Below are 23,589 nucleotides of genomic sequence, written 5' to 3'. Positions count from 1 at the left end.
CTCTGACCATGTGTAAAGAAATTTAATATCTTTCCTGACCTCTTTTGTGTATACTACATTATCCATAGGGAATGTGAACTCCAGAGAGGTTATTGGTTTTAGGCTAAGAGTCTCTAGGCTGAGCATGTAGTGTGTAGAAAAAAAAAGGTAATAAAAATTATGGGGTTCTCCACAAGATAACACATGTTTCAGCAGCAAATTGTTTTCAATTTCCTGTCTCTTCTCCACATGAATTAATTACTAAATCCATCAAATACTCCACTTAGGCCCTGGCAGACCAATACAATCACATACACCTGGATTTTGATGGATTCGTTTATAGCCCTATGAACCCGTTTATCTTATTGAGAGTAGTTGATTTTCTTTACCCCTCATGATCAATCAATGTAAATCAAATATTTAAGAACTTGAGAAAAATGTGCCTTTGCTTTAGTATTTAATATGGTGTTAATTAAGATCCTGGCTCATTTGTGATATTCACTGTTGAAATGAAAACTAATTCTGACTTCATTGTCTATTTTTTCATATTTTTTACACTCTCATTGTGAAGGTCATGGACAGTGTAACTGTGGAAGATGTGACTGCAAAGTAGGCTGGTATGGGAAAAAGTGTGAGCACCCACGTTCCTGCCCACTGTCAGCAGAGGAGAGTATCAGGAAGTGCCAAGGAAGCTCTGATCTGCCTTGCTCTGGAAGGGGTAAGTGAAGGTTCTCAGGATTTGTCACCACCTCCTGATCCTATGAATCAAATACATTCAGCTTACATATATCTTATTTAACAGATAGTTGAGATCCCTCAATAAGGAAAGATTAGTCTTTTCAGAATTAATAGTATATCCAGTTTCCATTACTGAAAGTACATGGAGAAATATAATCTCTTTCTTCCTCTCTGTCACATGCATGCACACACACACTATCTCTCTTACACCATCAGTTTATCTTTGAGGTCAGTTCAGTTTCAGTTTAGTTCAGGTCATTTCAATGCTACATTTAAAAAACTGAACAATGAAACATTTGAAGAAAACAAATGAAACAAAAAGGTAACCTACTGAATGGGAGAAGATATTTGCAAATGATATATCTAGAGGGGGTTAGTATTCAAAATATATAAAGAACTTATATGTCTCAATGCCAAAAAAACAACCCCACAAGCAAATAGGTTAAAAAATGGGTAGAGTATCTGAATAGACATTTTTTTCAAAGAAGATAAACAAATGGCCAACAGACATATGAAAAGATGCTCGACATCACTCATCATCAGGGAAATACAAATCAAAACCACAGTGTTTTACACCTAGCATAACAGAATAAAAAAAGACAAGAAATAACAAATGTAGGCAAGGAAACTTTGTGTACTATTGATGAGAATGCAGATTGGTATCACCACTGTAGAAAACAGAAATGCAATTAAAAAATTAAAAATGGAATTATCATATGATCCAGTAATTCCACTAGTAGGTATTTACTCAAAGAATATGAAAACATTAATTTGAAAAGATGTAAGCATGCCTATCTTTATTGCAGCATTATTTGTAATAGCCAAGATACGAAAGCAACCTTAGCATTCATCAGTAGATGAATGAATAAAGAAGATGTGGCATATGTACACAATGGAATATTACTCAGCCATAAAAAAGAATGAGATCTTGCCATTTGCAACAACATGGATGCATCTAGAGGGTATAGTGCTAAATAAATCAGACAGAGAAAGACAAATACCATGTGATTTTACTTATCTGTGGAATTTAAGAAACAAAAACAAATGACAAAAAAAGAGAGACAAAGAATAAAACAGACTCTTACTGAGGACAAACTGGTGGTTGCCAAAGGGCAGGTGGTGGAGGGATGAGTGAAATAGATAAATGAGATTAAGAGTATACTTTGTAAAGAAAAAAATTAGATACTTGCTTAAAACTTTCTGAATGAGGGGCACCTGAGTGGCTCAGTGGTTGATTATCTGCCTTTGGCTCAGGTCGTGATCCTAGAGTCCTGGGATCAAGTCCCACATCAGGCTCCCCACAGGGAGCCTGCTTCTCCCTCTGCCTGTGTCTCTGCCTCTCTCTGTGTCTCTCATGAATAAATAATAAAATCTTTTAAAAAAAACTTTCTGAATGAGAGCTTTTTTTAAAAAATTTATTCATGACACACACACACACACACACACACACACACACACAGAGGCAGAGACACAGGCAGAGGGAGAAGCAGGCTCCATGCAGGGAGCCTGACATGGGACTTGGTCCCAGGTCTCCAGGATCAGGCCCTGGACTGAAGGTGGCGCTAAACCGTTGAGCCACCTGGGCTGCCCTGAATGAGACCATTTAATTGTCCGCTGACATTTCTGAAATTCATTAACATTGCATTGGGGAGATTGTTGGCTTTTGAAAAAGCATTGCGCAAACAGATAGCTTTGAATAAGCCTATGTTGTTTTAGAAGGCATGTAGCCTCGGGTGTGCTCTTGCTTCCAGATCAGTACAAATTGGAAGAGAAGGAAGAATTCATCTAGAGGAAAGCTGGTTCCATTATTTTTGATTTATCAAAATAAGAAATGCATTTTTACCTCCCACATGGAAATGGCAAAGTTAATATGAAATATGCCTTTGGAGGAACTGGTAATTGAAATTATTACATATTTTGCTCATGAAAGAGGAAAAAGAGAAAGACTTCCTTTTACCTGAATGTTAGATCAGAAATTTATGTTGCAGTTTTCTCTTTGAAAAATGTATCTTTTATTGAGATATGATTCAGATACCATAAAATTCACTCTTTTAAAGTATACAACTTAGTGGTTTTTAATATATTTATAGAATTATGCAACCATCACCACTATCTCATCACAGAACATTTTCATCACCACTAAAAGAAATCCTGTGCGCCTTACCAGTTACTCCCCATTTCCCTCTCCTGTCAACCCCTAGAAACCACTGATCTACTTCTTGTCCCTGTGGATTGCCTAATCTGGATATTTTATATAAATGAAATAATAAAATATGTGACCTTTTTGTTTCTGGCTTTTTTTTCACTTAGCATATGTTGTCAAGATTTATCCATGTACTTCATTCCTTATGACAGCTAGCTAATACTCATCTGTATAGATATACCACATATATTTATCCATTCATCTGTTAGTGGACATTTGGACATTCTACTTTTTGACCATCATGAATAATGTTCTATGAACATTCATGTATAAACTTTTGTGTGGGTATGTGTTTTAATTTCCCTTGGGGTTATATGTGGAATTGCTGAGTCGTATGTAAGTCTGTTTAACTTTTTGAAGTAGAGCTGAACTGCCTTTTTTTTTTTAAGATTTTATTCATTCATTCATGAGAGACTCAGAGAGAGAGGCAGAGACATAGGCAGAGGGAGAAGCAGGCTCCATGCAGGAGCCCAATATGGGACTTGATCCCAGGACTCCAGGATCACGCCCTGGGCCGAAGGCAGGCACTCAACCGCTGAGCCACCCAGGCATCCTTGAACTGCCTTTAAAGTGGGGATACCATCTTACATTCCCACCAGCAGTTCATAATAAGGGTTCCAGTTTCCTTACATCCAAATAACAGCATTTGTTGTCATTTGTCTTTTTGACTACTTAGAGTTTTCTTTATGTAGAAAACAAAGTCCCCAAGATTATTTGTACCATGGGTATTTCCCCATACTCTGTTATGTATCCCTACTGATTATAAGTAGAAGGGTAGGAATTGGGTAGAAGGAAATTTTAATTTCATAAATTTTATTTCTGACTTGAGCCCTTTTCACCAACAACCCCAAACAAGAACTACTGTTCTACCTGCGTTAATAAAATATCGGCAGAGGGCTTGAGTAAGCCTGTCATGCTTTTAAAGGAACAAAGGTTAAAAATTAGTGTCCTTCAGACTACTGTTATTCATTCATTCATTCATTGTTTAAAAATAACAAATTATATGATGGAAAAATAAGAAAAGCATATAAGGTATCTCTCAAACATAGAAAATCACTATATATTACCAGTTGTTTTTCATTTGTCCCTAAGTTTTTAAATATGGTGTTAGTGTAAGAAAATTATGGTGGATTTTAATTATTGTGGATATTAGTCTTTGTTGACTCTGACAAACACGTATTTGTCTCTTATCTTTCCAGGGATGCTCTAATGTTTTAGTCACCATTTTTAAACAATAACACATATTTAAAGTTTATTTTGTTAAAAAGATGTTGAATATATGTATAGAGTTACAAGACTTTTTATAATTTTATGATTCATTTAAGCTTTTTAAAATACTTTAGAGAGAAATAATAAGCTTCTCCAGTTTCCTCACAGGGAAATGGAGGTATTGATGAGTGGAGTGATATCCCAGGGAACCATAACAAAATGTGAGAATTTTGAGAATGAAGACCAAGGATTTATGAGAGATATTCCAGTGCTCGGACCAGTGGCCAGAGACCCTTCCTTTCTCACTGAGCTACCTCTGCAAACTCATTGGCATTGGGTGTTTTAAAGCAAATGGCCAATATGAAAACTTATAAAGGATTAGCTTTGCCATTTATGAATGACAGCTGCAGCTGTGCTTACATGAGTGAGGAAAGCAATTACAAGGCCCATCGGTTCTCAAGTCGTAGATCCTCAGCTGTTCGCTAGCTGGGGCCAAGAAAAAAAATTCTCCTGGTAGAATGTATTGAAGTTCCTCAGTGCAGCCCACCTCAGGGGCCAGATGAAGGCATTTGTACACTGGAAATTAAATTAGATTACTTGCTTCTGCTGGTGATGACTAAATGTGATCATTATGTCTTGAAAGAGGGGAATAATTTAGGTAATCTCTTAAACTCTTTATTAATCCTGTGGCTCCTTGATTTCTATTCCTTATTGCCTATAAATATCCTTTTACTTAATTAGGTGACACTCATCAGTCGATATGGACACACAGTTATTCATCCTAATTTCTGCCCTCCAGGTATTGGCTAGGGGACAACTTTGTCTAGTCTCATATCAACATTCTGCTCAAAACTTGAAATGGCTTATGATAGGCTACACATTAGCTTTAAATTCTTTTTGGCTTAAGAATATATTTTTATTTTTATTGAGCTTCTCCTTCTGAGTATGTGTCTGGCTTTGGAAAAAAATGTGAAGCAAAATTGGTGTACATCACTTTGAAGCAGAAGCTTAAGAGGCAGTGAGAGATTTGCCATCTTTCTTGTCCCCAAATAGGGGTTTGCAGTACATGAGATGGTGGCTGATCCATTAGCCTGGGTGTCTGAATGAGGATGATTGGAGAAACCTCTGCTGACCCACCAAGGACCTGTAACACTAGTGAAAAATAAAATTTTGTTTTTTAAGAAGCTGAGATATTAGAGTTGTTATTGTAGCAGAACCCCTGATTCAGACTCTTCTCCACGTAAAAAATTTAGGGAATGCAGTTAAAGCAAACCAAAAAGCAAACACACATACACACACAAAACCATATTAAACCCAAAGAGAGAAGGAAAAAAACAGTTGAGGTTTATAACTATATGCGTATCTTAGTAGTATCAATAAACATGTATATATTTTACAAGTGATGTATTTATGCTAGTCTAGCAACAGCATTTTTTTAAGATTTTATTTATTTATTCATGATAGAGATAGAGAGAGAGAGAGAGAGAGAGAGAGAGAGGCAAAGACACAGGCAGAGGGAGAAGCAGGCTCCATGCCGGGATCCCAATGTAGGACTCAATCCTGGGATTCCAGGATCACACCCTGGACCAAAGGCAGGCGTCAAACCACTGAGCCACCCAGGGATCCCCTAGCAACAGCATTTATGTGCAGTTGTTCAACAGGTAAAATGCTAAGAACATTGAATGTATTATCCCTTTTTTTTTAATATCCCCCAAACACAATGAGATAGCAAGTATACTCATTCTTCTTTTTCCAGAAAAAGAAATTGGAAATTTGAATAGTCATCTTGCATAGTAAATGCCAGAGGTAAAAGCTTTTATACAGATTTTTTTTCAGGTCATCCAACTCCAGAGCTGTTGTTTTAGATCATTTACTCATTCTTTTAACATGCCAATTTGTTAAGCAAAATGTAATAACTAGATTTCCTTGTTAAAAACATTTTTAAATCATTGATATTGCTGCATAGTATTCCATAGTATAATTGTAGCAAATTTAATCAGTCATCCTCTATTAGACATCTAAATCATCTCTTAATTTATTCGAGTTCTAAATGCTATCATTTACATTCTTGCAGCAGAAAATTTATACAAATCTTTCTTAGATGTGGAATGTATAAAATATGTTAAAGCTTTTCAATAAAATTTGTGCAAAAATAATCATATTCTCTAGAAAAAGTGTACCGGTATACCCTCCTACCAGGAACATAACAGGAGTTCCTTTCACCCACCAATAGTGACAATTTCAGTGCTCAGCTTTTCTTGATACATTTTGCTTTTAGCGTTATGAGCTTACCATTTGTTAAACTCCTTTCATTGACTTCTGTAATCATCAAACAAATGATTTATCTGTAGGCATTATTATTCAGAGGCTTGTGTTCGCTGTATTTGCCTTCTTTGATCATCATTTGTCCTTGTGTCTAAGTCATTTTTTGTTTGGTCTGCAATCTCACATGCTTTTGTTACCTGTCCTCTGTGCCCTTTGGTTTTCTTTTATCAGACTTGTTCTAAGAGATATTGCGTATGTTTTAGTCCTTAAGCACACATAAGCATGCACTCCCACAAGGGAAGGTGGGAAGTGGAGGAAGAATGATAAATTGAGGCTAATTATTTAATATTGCAGCTTTTAGAAAATAGAAACTATGTCCTCATTTTTATCAATTAGTACATTTTAATTAATGAATTAAGCAAGTTGGTTCAATTCCCTCAGCTAGGAACATACTTTCAAAGAATAATAGCATGCCAAATTCCCACCATCTGGAGATTTTTCAAGTTAAACCACAATTTATCTCTTTTACTGGCATTGCACATCTTTAGATTTTCTTGTTTTATTTATCAGAAAAGATTCCCATGATGCATGTATTTTCTTTAACCTATGTGATTTTTACTCTTATTTTTGACAATTGAATCATTATTTTTCTTATTTATGTATCATGGAAATGTTTTTATTTGAAACAGAGAAAAAGCATTTAAAAAATGGAAGTTCTCCAGTGTATTTTAAAAACTTTGGGAGGAGAAGATCTTCACTCCTTTTTTTTTTTTTTTTTGAAGATTTATTTATTTTCTTTTAGGGAAAGAGAATGAGAGAGCAAGCACATGAGCAGGGGGAGAGGCAGAGAAAGAGAAGCAGGCTCCCCATTGAACACAGAGCACAATCTGGGGCTCCATCTCAGGAACGTGGAATCATAACTTGAGCCAAAACCAAGAATCACACTTAACTAAATCACCCAGGTGCCCCAAGGATCTTTCTATATTTTTACGAATTATTTTTACAGCTTTATTGAAGTATAACTGGTAAACCAAAAAACTGCACATATTTAATGTATACAATTTGGTGAGTTTGGACATATGTGTACACCCATGATGCCATCACCACAATCAAGGTTATGAGCATATCCATGCTTCCAAATATGTCCTTGTGTCTCTTTCCTTGTGTGTGTGTGTGTGTGTGTGTGTGTGTGTGTGTGTGTGTTAGGGACACTTAACATGAGAGGTGTTTAAAATAGTCAAATTTATAGAAACAGGAAATAGACTGGTGGTTGCCAGAGGATGGGAAAAGGTAATGGGGACTTGTTCAATGTGTACAAAGTTATAGCTATACAAGACGAATAAGTTCTAGAGATAATGCTGTACTACATAGTGCCCATAGCAAACAATATAGTAATGTAGACACCAAAATTTGTTAAGAGCAGATCTCTAAACATTTAAATTAAGCACCATATCACCTATTGTGATTTTGATTATATTTTTAAAATTCTCAGTGGGCTAATTAAATATCTTATTTTAAGCTAGCTGCTGTGGGAAATGCATGAAGCTTTCAAGTGACAAGGGAGCCCAGTGTGTTCTTCCCTGCAGTATTTTGACACAGCAAGTAGGATTTAGATTTACTCTATTCTAAGTATATCTTAGATCTACTACATCCATCAGTGCTCAAGGACTCTGGAAACGTCATGCCCTAAACTATGGCATTTCAAACATAGTTGTAAAGGATCACAGCCAAAGAAGAAGAAAAAATGATCCTGTAAAATTAACTTCTTATTCCTCCTTATCTAGATGGAATGATGATGCTTTTAGTGATACACCAAATGGGGAAATTACTGGTGAATTGGTAAATCATGCCAGAAACAAAATTCTGCATTTCATCATATTAAATGATGAAAAATCAGTTTGTGATCTTCCACAGGCGGTCTGCCATGGATCTCTGAGCACACTTTGAACTTATAGTGCTCTCTGCCATGGATTTTATTTGTTCTACCGTCATGGAATGGCCCACTATAGTGGTATGGTCCCTGGGAGGAGAAAAGCCTGTTTATTATGTGCTTTCTTTGTACTCAGAAAAACTTACTAGAACGTCTTAAATTGTATATGCATCCTACATTTCACAAAACCCCAGGAATATAAATGTTATTTATTATGACTTTCCAAAAGATAGTGTGGAAACAAAAGGTTTGGGATCCAGAGAGAATGAAATATGGTGCCTCCAGCATCCTTTCTCTATGTCCTCCTGAGGTGCTGGATTCTCTGTGTTGGGACACTTTCTATCCTCAAGGAGGCCAAAGGTGCAGGTGCCCAGAACTGTGGCTTACTGGAAAGTCCTGGTTAAATTTAATGTTAAATCTTTCATTCATATGAGGAAGCAGCATTTGCTAAACTAAAGGCATAATTTGCATGTATTGAAGAGAATTGCTTAAAAAAAATTGAAAACAGCCAAATTCAATAGAAATGGTAATCTCATACAAGGTGACGATTCAGGGACTCCTTTGTCCAGTGGGTAAATCATTGTCCTTGTTTCTTATTCCTCCTTCTTTATTTTATCTTGCCTTTCTTGCCATTTTTATATTCAGTAAAATCTAGAGGAGAAGAAGAAATTCAGGAGCTGAAATGAATAATTTTGTATGTCTTTTGAAAAGATAGTAGAAGACATTTCAGGGGAAAATAACACTTAGCATTTTTAAAATCACGTGAGGTTTTTCTAACCTGTAGTCCAGAAAACTGTATCACTTCCAAGACAGAGTGAATATTTTTTGCATGTGTTGCAGTCAACAATCTTGCTTAAATGTTTTTATCTTTGTTTTTTTTTTTTAAGATTTTATTTATTTATTCATGAGAGACACAGAGAGAGAGAGAGAGAGAGGCAGAGACAGGGGCAGAGGGAGAAGCAGGCTCTATGCAGGGAGCCCAATATGGGACTCAATCCTGGGACTCCAGGATCATGCCCTGAGCTGAAGGCAGATGCTTTAACCGCTGAGCCACACAGGGATTCCCCCCAAATGCTTTATCTTTGGCAACAGAACATTTTGTGTCAAAGATAGGAATAGATCCAAATAAATAGACAATTTCTATTACATTTTGCATAATTTTTGTGTGGTAAATTGAAAACCAGTGAAATTCTTTGGCTAAGAAAACTTCCTAGTAAAAGCTGCAACAAATATTGTCAAAATCTATTTGAAATGAAAATAGAAAATTGGACATGAATTCAATCCCAATTTCTTTAAGTGAGCTTAAAATGAAATGTGTGACAACTATGACAATTTTGTTACTGCAATTATATATTTATTTCTAGTAAAACACTAAACACATAGTGAAGGAGGTAGTGTGGTGCTCTAGCAGTTATTTACTTGATTTTATTCAATATAAAAACACAAACCAGATACTTTTAATGGGAAACAATCTGGTCTGGCTATCGGCCATAATCTTCATGGAACTGTATACCCTGCAGACTTTCTCTTTAATAGAAAACCAATGAGGCAGAATGGCATCATTTTGTCTAAACTTTAAGGTCATATAGCTGGTCAGAGCCCTATGGTTCCCCTCTTGGACATATTTCATTAAAAATTGATAGGGCTGGCCATTGTGCTAGACTCGTAATGGATGTATTCAGTATATAACCATATGATAGCATATAGCTAATTAAATATGTTCCTTAGTGGTGTTTATAAAATTTCATTAACCTGGTATTTACTAACCACCCTACCATGTATCTCTGTGCTAAGCCAGGGGTCAGGAAACAGGCTGCGTTCTGTTTCTGCAGATAAAGTTTTATTAGAACACAGCCAAGCTCATTTACACGCATATGGCTGCTTTCTTGCTATAATGGCAGAGTTAAATAGCTGCCACAGAGTGTATGGCACACAGAGCCTAAAATACTCACTATTTAGCCCTTTGTAGAAAAAGTTTGCTGCACCCTGCACCAAGGATTTATGGTAAATGTGACAAATGTGGTGGGAAAGAAGACTCAGTATCTTGAGAGTGAGAAGAGGAAGATACTGTTTTCTAAACAATCTCGGATATAAGTATGGCTTCATGAAGTGAGTGGAGCTGGAGCTGAGCCCACAGGGATGAGTAGCATTGGACAGATAATGATTTCAAAAAAAGTGTATTCTAGGTAGAGGGAATCACATGAAGAGAAACATTGAGTTAACCAGAGGATAACTTTTGCAGGGAACAAGAAACAAATTCACTTTTGATGATAAATGAAGAATAAGAAAATAGTGGGAGACAGGTCTGGGGGCAAATGTCATCTTTCCCACCCTTCATCACTTCTCCCCATGTTGTGATGGGTTTGAGACAGAAAAAGCAACTTATTCATAGAGCTCTTGTTCTCATAGTTGTTTTTGAAGTTCATTGTTCATAAGAAGGACACTTATTGTAAGCACGGATTATAAATATGCTAAAATGATGTCATATCATTTAACCTGGCTCAGGGCCCACTCCACTGTGTCATTGCTGAAATACCAAACTTAATGTAACTAAAGTTACCAAGATTCAAATATTTCCATGAATAGGTTGAATATGTTAGCATCTTTCATATGCCTTTCTCTCTCCTTCTGGCACCTCAGATCATGTTTACTTATTTATTGATAGAATACAAAAAGACAAATATAAAGTGGCTGTTAATATTATTAAGATTCATTCATATTAGCAAAGTAGTCAAATGACAAGAGTTTAGCAGTTTAGTATCTCAAGGGTCACTTTATCTGTGTTGGCTATGTGTACACATACCCATGTGTTTTACTTTATTTTTTGTTAGGTTTTCATTTAAATTCCAGTTAGTTAACATACAATGTAGTATTAGTTTCAAGTGTTCAGTGTAGTGATTTATCACTTCCATACATCACCCAGTGCTCATCATGACAAGTGCAATTTGTAATTCCCATCACCTATTTCCCCAAATCCCCTACCCATCTCCCCTCTGGTAACCATCAATGTGTTCTCCAGAGTTAATATCCTGTTTAACAGGTACAGGGGTATCCTGTTTCTTGGTTTGCCTCTCTGTTCCTTTCTACCCCCCACCATACTCCTTTATTTTGTTTTTGTCTTTCTCTGACTGGCTGATTTTGCTTAGCATAATATACTCTGGCTCCATCCATGTCACTGCAAATGGTGAGATTTCATTATATATATACACACACACACACACACACACACACACACAGACCACATCGTCTTTATCCATTCATCACATACCCTTATGTTTTAAATGGCAAAGGGACATCATATCATGAAGCAAGATAGTGGATTTTTGATGGAAATGAGTGACTCTATACTTAGTCTGGGTTCTGCCACAGGCTAAGTGTTAGGGACAGCAAGTCATAGCTAAATTGGCACCCTAATGGTGACTGTGAACTTAACTTCTTTAGGCTACTTTCCCTGTCCTTTGCTTCTCTCTATAGTAAGTGAACTTGACTGTGTTCTGATTCATTTAGACCTTAAATTTTCTGTTTACTCTCATGGGATCCATGCCTTTGATTTCTGACTCAGCTTCACCAGACTCTCTTTCTGGTTTTGCATAGCTAACTAGACAGAGCTGACTATTCTTCAGGAAAATCAGGTAATTAGCTAAGCTGTTCTTCTAGACTCTGCTTTTTACTAAGTGATTATTTTGGGTATGGAATAATTTATTCTACAGTTATTGCATCCTTTCATTTGGAATGTAACAGTTAAGATGGATAAGATTTGGTTATCCATAAATATTTATTTCTCATGTGATGCCTTTTATTTGGATAAAGGAGGAAAAGCAGGATTCTTTGGCTTCTTATTTAAGTTTCTAAATAATTCTGGCCTCTTTGCTGCTCAAAATATCCATGCCATGTGGATGCTTGTAAATAGTACCAAATGGCCTGGCATGGTACAGTTGTGAGCCATTTAAGGTTTGAATGGTCTCAAGGATGAAACAGCAAATATTTGAGGTCATATGTAAAGTCCTTTACAAGGACATTAAATTCTTTGCTAGAATTTCTTTCTCTGGATTTCTTCCTAAGGCCTTGTATTGCACAATAGTTACCTGAAGGAGCTTAACAGAAATATTAAAGAAAAAAAAAGTGCAAGCAGATACGAAGTATAAGGTGACTGGAAAGTCTCTTATACTTCTTCATTTAATTAATTTGCTAAAAGTCTGGGTATGATTAATGCTACTATTCAATTATAGTCACAATGGTGAGACAGACTCATGCAACTTGATGCTCTTGAGTATAGTTTATTATAATTATGAAAGAGTCAGTAGCAAAACCCAAGTGGCATAACTAATGTTGGATTCTAGATGCACTCTTCTGGATGATTCTACTACATAAAGAGAAAAATCCAGAGGTATTGTTGGAAAATGAGATCTGTTGTTTTAGGTTGTGTTAGGAGCTTGAGGTCCTGTGGCTGCACAAGAGTGGGGCAGGATTTCTACAGGCTGACATTGGTTAACTCTGTTCCCAAATATTACTATGGACAGACATTGATTTGTTTGGGTGGAGAGGCTCACATTCACTGCCAATATTATGCTTTCTCTCTGTATCTTATGCAGTCAGCCACTTCCCTTGTAAGGACATGTGCCCCTATGGGGACAACAATTAAAGAGATGGTCAGATGACACCCTTACAGGGCAGATGTGCTCAGGCTATCTGTTGTTTGTGTGCCCCTGGAGCACTTTTTCTGTCTTTATGGACCCTCACTTATGTTATCTGTAAAAACAGTATTATAACTGCTCCATTTCCTCTAAAATGTTGTGAGGAATAATTAAGATAGTACATATGAGATTATTTGTTAACTTCAAAACTAATACACAATGCACAATGGTAAGGGATTACAAGGGTTGAACTAGATGACATAGCAGATGAACTTAAGGGCATAGAATTTAGTTTTTAAAAATATTTACTTATTTTGGAGAGAGAGGGAGATAGCATGCACCTGTGAGTGGGGGAGGGTCAGAGGGAGAAACTCTTAAACAGACTCCCCTGAGTGCAGAGCCTGACACAGGGCTCACTGGAGTCAAAACCAATCATCTGATGCTCAACTAATTGAACCACCCAGGCACTCCAAGGGCACAAAATTTAATAGAGAAAACAAGATCACTATTCACTCACTCATCCATTCATTAATTCAGTCATACATCCAACATATATTTATTGGTATCCTACTATGTCCCTAGGTACTGAGGAAAGAATAATAAATAAGACAATGTCAGGGCTCTCATAGAGCTTCTAGTGAGTTTGGTTGGAGAACTTAAATAAGAAACCAAATAATTTCAATTAGGGCTAGAAGAAAGAAGTCAAGATAATACAGAGAGTGTCTGGTATGGAATTTGGGGGTTGCTCCAGATAAGGTGGCCAGGGATCTTCTCTGAAGAGGTCCTCTTTGGTCAGATCTGCATATTGAAAAGGGGCCGAATGAGAACTGAGGGAAGATGGCCAGAAAACAGAAAAACAATGGTTTATACAAAATTTCAGACTCAGATGATGAAGATTTCCTGGAAGTGATGCAAGTCAGGTGGACTTTGTCCTTAAAGAATCCACAGAGGAGACTGAGAGCTTGTTGAAGAAGAATTTTAAAAATACCAAGCTCCTACCTAATTTAATTTGTTCCTAATGTGGCCTGGGCATCAGGGATTTTAAGTGCTCCCTGGTGATTCTACTATGCAGTCACATTAAGAATTGCTGCTCTGCAGAGTGTCTAATGGACATAGTCCTGCAGCAAAGGATGGACATTTTTGCTTTTGCCCTACTTCCCACAAAGCAAACAGGGCTTCAGGGAGTGCTAAGAGTTGCAGAAAAATTACCATCGTGTGGGGTCTTTTCCTGATGCTCTGTTGAATAGGTGAGAAGGCAATGAGGCAGAAGTGTGTGGGGGGCGGGGGCGGGGGAGGGTATGCCCTTGGAGAAAGTGGGAAAATAGTTTCCAAAACAGAAAATCTCCTTAGGAGGTACAGAAATATGAAAGAATATGGTATGTTTGTTCAAGGACTTGCTCCGCCTAGTTTTTGTGTATCTGAGGTGGAGGTGAGAATCTGTATTTTTAAATAGATTTACAGTGTAATTATGAAGCATGTGGGTATGAATGCTGGGGGTATATCTCTTTCACAAAAATAGCCTTCCATGGTCCTCAATTGTTCAGAACCTTTAGATCTGCTCTCCAACTTCATAGATTGTTTTCTGAGAACTAATCTGTGGCGTTTCCTTGACCTGAATAATTTTTTTTAATAATTTGTATTGTAATGAGGGCTTCTTGGAATTCTTTATCAAGGGATTCTTAACGTGGAATTCATGCAACTCTGGAGATTTATGGTTGAGTATCAAGGCAATAAGAACCTCTTAAAATAGCACAAGTAGGTTGTATGTACCTTCTTCTATTTTTACGAAGAGAATCATAGCTTCTTTTCCCAGATTCTAAATGGGCTGTGTAATATCAGCAAAGATGGCAGTGATTTAGAAATCACTGCATAAAACCAAAATAAACACTTTTAGAGAGATATCACAGCATACTTTTAAGGAACATTTTTTGGGCTAGCTGTGCCTTAACTATATACTTATAGTTTAGTAATTAAATTAGTAAATTATACTACTAGTGGTCAAATATAGAAATACTTTGTGATATATAGTTGTATATATAACCTATGATTTGACTTATTTTTTTCTGAAATGTGTTCATAAGATATAAGTTTGAAATAAAGGTACACCAAGCCCAAAACCATTTTTTTCGAAATCATGATAATTTGTCACTGAAGTTTCTTATTAGGGTAATTGAAAACACAGGCAGAAGTTCAAGCAGAGAAAAAAGTAATCCCATTGCTGTTTTTCTGTCAGACCAGAATAACATTTCTTCTATAATGCTTTAGGTTTTACTCTGTACCCATGAGAGGTGTCCATTCTGATTAATAAATGTTTTAAGTATTAGATAGTTATAAGAGTACAACCTGGCATTCTAGAAATAACAGGAGTATGTGAATAAGAACAGAAGGAAATTTAATTTATATGCTAATCAAGTTTCATTAGGAATTGTTTTAAGGAGACCCATCTCATTATGTAAAAATAAAATCTTTTATTAACAAATATAAAAAATTTAATAAAGAAATATAATTGCTGTTTTGCAATTCCTACATGGCTCCAAACTAAGATTTAGTGATTCTATAAAGTTATTTCCAATCAATGTTCAACCACATTATTGTTGTAACTTTGGCTAGCTAACGTCCTTATGAATATTGGAAATGTGTAGAATAGAGCTAAATTATCAAAGAAAATCCCAAGCATTGGGACAGAGCATATAACCTAAGGAAACAGTGAAGCAGATGGATGAACAGGTCATAAAGCAGCAATAACTTTTGGTTGTTAATATTGAATGACCCAAGACCTACTTTCTGGGCTTGTATCTGTTCATCACACATCCATTCATATATTTATTTATTTATTCAGTGCAGTTAATTACACTGGCAATATAAAATGACAAGGAGCATCTTACCTTAATAACACAATTCGGGTAGCTGTTATTTTACTTCTGATGTTGCTTTTAGCTTCTGGTTGAATCCAAAGGCTTTATTTTTATGTTATGTACTGGTTATACTAGGGAAAATATGTTTAATGAGAATATTTGTTATTTGTTCAATATAAGCAATATATATGGAGAGTGTTCAAGAAACTGTAGCTGATGTTTACTATAGATGAAAGATTGTCAGGAACACAATGGTGTAGCATTATTGCTACCAGATCACACTTAAGAGCAAGCACCCATTTTAGCTATCCAAAGAGTTGTTTGGTTTTTACATCCTGAAAGAAATCTGGATTTCTTGATCATGTTTTTAATTCCTTTGTCATTAATTACAGCGCTGAAGTTATAACAAAATTACACAGCATCGATTCTAATTAAGAGTCTTTTGGGTGCAAATGGCACAATCCCAATTGAACCAGAAACAAACAAATGAATTATGTACTCACGTAACTAAGAACAGAAGTAAGGATGGAAAAGAGACTTAGACAGCCTCACATCAATCTCTCTCTCTTTCTGCCCCCTCACCCACCAGCACACAGATTTCTGCTTTTGTCAGGAGTTTGGTTTTAATTTTGCTACTATAGGTAAAGAGTTTTCTCCATGTAGGAGGGACACGGATTTTAACATCACCTGAGGTCATGTTTTTACTATGCCCTGACCAAAGAAGATAAAAGAGTCTTCCCTGGAAATTCAAAAAAATCTCAGGAAAAAAACTCTGATAGTCTTAGTCTGGAACCATGATCAGTTTCAAACCTAGATCCATGTCCAAACAGAGGGATGATGGAGTATTAAACATGACCCACCTTAGAGGCAACTCTGAGGCGTGATCAGGTGTAGATTGTAAGACTTTAAGAGCTGTTCTGAACAGACAAAGCGGTTTTTGCTGGCTATGACTGCATTTTAGATTGATATTGACCTTGAGAATCTTTGATTACACGTAGAGTCTTTGTGTAGAAAGGATGATAGCATATTTTCAGATGCATAACCAAAGGACAGCACTGCATTACAAGGCAATTCATTAATGGTTGTGGCAGACGGAATACTGGTCCACAGAAACATTCATGTCCCGGTCCCTAGAAGCTGTGGATATGTTAGATTATGTAGCAGAAGGGAGAAGTTGAACACAGAAGTAAGATTGCTAATCAGGAGACTATTGTGAATTATCTGGGTGATCCCAGTATATTCCCAAGGGTCCTTACAAGTGGAAAAGCAGACAGAAAAGGATTCAGAATCAGTGATTCAATCTGAAAAGGACCTAACCTGCTATTATTGACTTTGAGAATAGGAGAATGAGGCCAAGAGCCAGGGACTGTGGTCAGCCTCTGGAAATGAAAATGCAAGAGATCATTTGCCCCTGGGGCCTTCAGAAGGAATGCGGTTCTGCTGTCACCTTTATATCAGCCTAGTGAAATTCATTTAGACTTCCCCATTCCAGAAATATCAGATAATAACTTTGTGTCATTTTGAGCCACGAAGGTGTGGTAATTTGTTATAACAGTAATAGGAAATATGCAGTAATCTATGGAATATTTTTTGCTATAGGTAATAGAGTATATGTCAGAATCTTTTGCTGAGAAAATTGTGTATTCCTGTGAATTGTTTTAGACTTTGCAGAGAACCCAAGAAAGAATAATGTTAAAAAGATTATCTCTTTTACTGCTAGTACTTCATCTGTCAGCATAAACCTAAAAAGATTAGCTAAGGTATAATTTCCTTGTTGACTTTGCTTTTGCATTATTTTAAAATAAGGGAAGCTAGTTTTCAATACAACTTTATATCATACTTTCTGCACTTCTATGAGATGTTACAGTTTATTTCTTGTTGTAATACAGTGTGGATACATTGTTTTAATTGCTATATACTGTGTTAAGGTATCCTGAGCAAACATAATATGCATCTTTATTCCATTATTTAATCCTTTATTCTACTTAAACAGCCCATGAACACAATGACAGGATTTTAATATTATGGTCTGAATTTTTTTTCCTGTTTCTACATTGAAATTCTACACTGTAATTCTGGATGTACATCATTATCAAGAGTAAATACGTAGGTCCAGGTTTTGCAGGACCCACATTTTGGGAGCCTTTCATAATAAAAAGAATTCAAAATTACAAGCACAAAATTAGTTAAGGTGAATATTTGTTTAGGATGAAAAGGAAATCAACATACATTTTTAAAAGCGAACGAATACCACAAACATTCTGAAATTCAGAACATGATGTAATTACGATTTTATTCATCTATTGTAAATGGCTCTGTATCCTTCAAAACCTGTTTCTTTTCTTTCAACTTCCCAAGTGTGGGTTGGGCTTAATAAAAAGCATTCAGTAGTATGACGTGGTCTTTGGCCTTACGCTGTCATGAGCCAGTTATAATAGGAGTATTCCTAGAAGCCATTCCTACACCCTAAAAAGCCATGAAAGTGACTATATCCTACTAATCCCAAAGTAAATGTATCCTTGGGGTGCCTGCAGTTATTCTAGTGCCACATGACATGAGGACAAGTATGGCTAAGTGAAAGTGGGAATAGAGAGCATTAGTCTTAATTGAGTTAAAAAGTCTTATTTTTGGAAATTTTCAAAAATATATATCACCTATTGCCAGGGTCCTTCCCAGCATCGTGGAAGGGACCTCCACAAGTAAAGAAATCTGTGGATTAATTAGCTCCATGGTCAATGTGCCTCTGACTCTTGATAGTTGACACTCAAGAACCGCCCTCAGGATTGTAGCCAAAGTAGAGAACAGTGAGTTTCTATGTCTTGTCATGACTTCCTGTGCTTTCCTCTCCAAAAGAATAATAAGCAAATCATTTGTTAAAAGCATCTATTTAGATAGACAGCTGTGTACATGTGGATGCCTCCAGTTCAGGCATCTTTCTGTTCCCTGAGCATGTGTGGAGTTAGAAGTATTTGTCACATTATCAGCTTCCAAATACATTAAGAAAACAAAAACAAAAACAAACAAACAAACAAAAACCTGGAAGTGGATAACCTGGGGCTTCTGTGTCTCTATTTTTGTTTATTTGTCACACAGGATGTCACTTCTTGAACCCATTGCAGACGTCAAGGTCTTCCTGCAAAATGTAATCATGACCTTGGGTCTTAGTTTCATGCTCCATAAAAAGCTAGATTTTAGGTGATAGAAATTCAGAGCCAGCGCCCTCCTATTTTTTCCCCTTACTGAAAAAGAGATAAGGAAGCTGATCCGCCCCAGATTGATGCTAAGCCTAAAAAGAGCTTTGCATACTCATTGAAAAGTGTTCCTACATGCTACAGTCTTTATTCTCCCTTTTAAAATGTGCTTGGTCATCTATTCACAAGACTTTGGAGACAGGAGATTTTCAGAGTCTTAATGCATTGATATGAAGAGGAACAAAAAGAAAAGCTTTTTCAGAACTTTTTCTACTCTCTGCGACTTCTCTCTGGGAAAAGGCAGACCTTTAGTTTAGTCCAAAGGGAATAGGACTATTCGAAATGACAAATTAAGGTTTTGGGGGATAACTGAAATAAAGAAGTGGAAAAGTTTGGTGGATTATCCCCAAAGCCTGGATCAGACAAGGAAATAAACCGGAGGCAGCCCAGATTTAAGTGAAGATGTGCGCTCTCAGGTCAAGGGCCTGCACTGGTTGGTTGGCAGCGAAGAGATAGAACAAAAAGAAATGAGAGGAAATGTTTTAATAGAAGGAAGTCAGAGGTGTGTGTACATAAGCAGGGCTTCTGCAGGCTGAGGGTATGTTTTTTACTTCTTTTGTTTCTTTTGCCTGTGCAGAGCCTAGGGGCTTATGTGCTGATTGAATTAACCTTTCTGTATATGCAAAAACCCGTATGATTAAACTTTTGTTCTTAGGCAGTGCTTCTAATATCAGATTGAAGATTTAGGGGGGCAATAATAGTTAACATTTAATAAGTATTTACTATATGCTAGGCACTGCGCTACATTAAATGATACATCTCATTTAATACTCTCTTGACCTTGCAATGGTGGTATCATGATTATCCCTACACAGTTAAGCAACACCTGTCTCTCTTTCTCTATCAATTCTGTCGTTTCTGTTCCCATCCATTCTAATCTAGTCCAAGGTCATGGGTGTGTCTTCTGTGCCGAGGATATCCACTGGCACATTATGTGCTGGGCTAAATGAAACATCACATCCTTCATTGTACAGCTAAACCTGTGTACACTTTCATTTCTGCACATATGCGACTATAATATGATTTTTTTGTTTATGTTCTTGCCCTGTTTTTGGCTTCATGAGTAGTGGTGGTGATCTTTGTATTTCTAGATTCTAGCATTGATCAAGTACTTGGCTGAGGGTAAAGAGCAATAATTACTGGTGAAGCGCATGACTAAGTGAGTGCCCAGATGAATCCATTGCTTCCTCTTTTAAGTAAATGATCATATACAAGTAATGGAAGAACTGGTTCTTAGCATGGGTTCCTAAGTACTTTTAGACCTCTGAGTGGAAAATCCTCATTTCAGTGAATAAGAATCTCATTCCCATGGGTCTAGTTGTGTATTCTCTTGCAGTGATCTGGAAGGGGAGGGGAAAATTGAACCCGGAATGAGGTTGGTGTGTGTATTTTCCTGTACTTGTGACTTAATTCCAAAGTCAGTTATATTTCCCAGTATTTATACTTTTTTTTCTCTAATTGAGAGTATATTTTTACAGACACATGAACAAAATTATAATTCATTAATAATATGTAATTTCCACAAATCACTGACAATTGTTAACATTAAGATGGAATTATTCTTCATATAAATTATTATGTTTTAATCTTTCCTGTTAAAAATAATTCACCAGAAATTTGAAGAAAAATTTTAGAATGAATACAATAATGCAACCTATTGTTTATTAATTTAGTTTGATCCTGTGATAGAATGATCTAGTACTTAGTGTATGATCAGCAACCTGTAAGAAATTTTTAGAGGTTATCTCTTCTGTTACTCTGGAGTAATGCCTTTAAAAGTAAAAAAAAAAAAATGTTGAATGAGTTGAGTCTCTTATTTTCTTATTCTGAAATGATTTTCTTATTTCTATGCAAATACCTAATGTGTAATTGTTTTATTTCTCATTCTACATTGAGAAACGTCACGTCATTATCTTCAGGAGAGGCATATCAGTACATTTAGTTACTCTTCCACGTGTGGCTCTGTAGAGATTTCTGACAAAATTATAAAACCCAGATCTCCAGCTGACTTTCATCTGAGGACAGATAATGAAGTTCATCCATGCAGTCATTGTAGTTCCAAAGATGTAAAGAAATTTCTTGCAATCACAGGTAACCTTCACATACAATGGATTTAAGGGGAAATGCAAGATTTTAAAATGGGCAATTAACATAAGAACGTTTTCTTTCACCATGGATGAGATTATCAGGGCAGTTTAGCTAATAGTCTGATGATAAAGCATTTTTAAAAAATGAAATTGTATTTTTTGAATATATACTCTATAGACTTTTGAAGCTGTTTTAAATCTCATTTCAAAATACCCCATAAAATAACTAAAAGAACCAGTTTTTAAGTATTCCATTAGACTGGTTGAACATGCCCCTCTGCAGTCTATTGACTGCACTATATACAGGCCCTTGTATTCATGCAGAGAAGTGATTTGTGCAGGGCGACCCAGGGCCCCAGAGTTCACAGAATGGTTACTTTGGAGAGAGAAAAATCTGGGTCTGTTGCACTTTGCTCACCACTACCCCTTGCATTTTCCAGGAAAATTTCATTTATTTATGTATTATTTAGCAAGGATCTTTTCATGATTTCACTCAGAATACAATGTTTCTTCTGGTTTCCTGTTATTGCCCTTCAAATGTGAAAACCCTTGCTTTCGTGAAAGGAGACACCATTGCTTCTGGAGTCACAGCTCAGCTCGGAGCAAAATTTATATTCTATGATCCCATAACTACAATACTTTTAATTTTCTCTGCTCTGAGCCTTTAAGTATTCACCTGAAAGCATTTAAAAATAGCCTGTCACTCCAAAAGGAGGTGAACTAAGTGTCCAAGGCAGGGAGGTGGGCAGGGCTCAGGACTACAGGTTTACCTGGGGTTAGACATAGATGGAGACCAACAGAAAAGACGAGTTAGAATAACACCAGGGAAGAATGAGCAGCTGTCCCTTCTGTTTGTCCAGTCGGGACACGTGGCTCGCAGCCACTCTGCACTTTAGTCCTGTTAAATCAGTGATTTCACAGAGAACCAGGGGGAGAGCCCGGCATCAAGGATTTCCTCTGCCTTCAGATCCTGGTCGCTGCCACCAGCTGGAGCCACCCACAGATTCCCTTTGTTGATAAGTGGTTCTGGAAGGTAAGCGAAGCCCTCCCCAATGGTAGGCTGCAAATGAACAGAACTGCAGCCCAAAATACAACGTGACTAGCATTTACCCTCATTTTTGTAGGGGGTGGGGAAGGTATTTTTTTATAGTAATAAAGTGCAATCTGTGAATCCTGCCATGTACCAAATTAAAAGAGCTTCTGCCGGTACAGCAATCCGTGGAGAGAAGAAACAGGTAATTATTCAGAGACAAGGCTTCTGCAACAGAATGTTGTCACCACATAATGGTCCCCTGCTGATAGATAAATGTAGAGGCAGAGGCAGTGTACTTATTTTTTAAAGCAAGAGACATTTTTTCTTTGACACAATTGCAGCTCTTGTGATTACCTTTGCTGTTTTACCAAATGAAACGTTGTAGATTTTAATCATCATGCTTGATGGAGGGCTGATGTCACAAAGTGACAGTACTGAGCCCAGTGACAATAGCCTGCTGTGTGCATATTGACTTGGTAAACACTCTTGGCACAGACTTTAGCCACCGAAGAACTAAGTTATAAATAGGTAGATTCTTGATTATTAGTTATGTTCCTGCCAGTTAAGACTTAATATGCCTTTACTTTGTCAATGAAAAGTCAGCTGGCCCGTAACATAAGAGATGACAGTTTTAATTTGATTTCAGGGAGCCGCTTTGTTTCATCTGTAGGTTGAGGGGTCTATGTAGTGGCTAGAGAGTTCTAAAACTGTCCCGTACTGCAAGAACTCAGGTGGCCCAACTCTGTATTTATATCCAATAATAGTAATAGCCAGCTTTTACTGAGCACTTATGATATGTTAGACACTATTCTAAGAACTTCACATTGAAGTTTCATTACTCTTACAAGATTTGCACATCTCTAGAGTATTTTATTTAGGTCCACGCATTGGAGAAGGTTGGTGATGTGGTCACAGATGCAGTGGGAAGCAGATGATGCAGGGCTAGGTCCTGTTAAGGATTTTTGCTTTGCTTTGGAGTTATTTGAGAAGTCGTTTAAAGGTTGAGAGCATGAGTGCTATGAACAATTAGTTCTAGCAGACCATGCTGGCTATCATGTAGACAAAACACAAAACTTCTGCAGTGACAAAAGTGGACAAGGATGTCAGTTAGGAATCTATTGCGATAGTCCAAGTCCTAGGGGACTGTGGCTTGACTAAGTTTATGGCATTTCAAGTGATGAGGGTATGTTGGGTTCTAGAATTTTTCTGAAACTAATACCAATAGGATTTTCTGGCAGAACATTTATGAAATATGAAATAAAGAGATCACAAATGGATCAATATTTCTACCAAGGCCCTAAGCAAATGGAAAACGGAGATGTAATTAACTGAAAAACAACAACAACAACCCATACAGTAGATATTCTCATTTTACCCAGGAAGAAATTAGAACTCAGGGGAAATA

The 23,589-nt window shown here is 36.7% G+C and overlaps 1 protein-coding gene across 1 annotated transcript in view; it reads left to right on the top strand.

Moving 5' to 3' along the window:
* ITGBL1 (integrin subunit beta like 1) overlaps window positions 1-23,589 on the top strand; it is a 212,314-nt gene that overhangs the window by 111,505 nt on the left and 77,220 nt on the right. Inside the window, exon 7 of the mRNA XM_077855038.1 lies at window positions 551-697. Coding sequence (XP_077711164.1) covers window positions 551-697 — 147 coding nt within the window. The remainder of the gene's footprint in view (window positions 1-550; window positions 698-23,589) is intronic.

This window comes from Canis aureus, chromosome 17 (assembly GCF_053574225.1).
Source record: "Canis aureus isolate CA01 chromosome 17, VMU_Caureus_v.1.0, whole genome shotgun sequence".
Taxonomy (NCBI): Eukaryota; Metazoa; Chordata; class Mammalia; order Carnivora; family Canidae; genus Canis; species Canis aureus.
The sequence above is the reverse complement of the archived record's forward strand: the minus strand, read 5'-3'. Positions and strand labels throughout refer to the sequence as shown.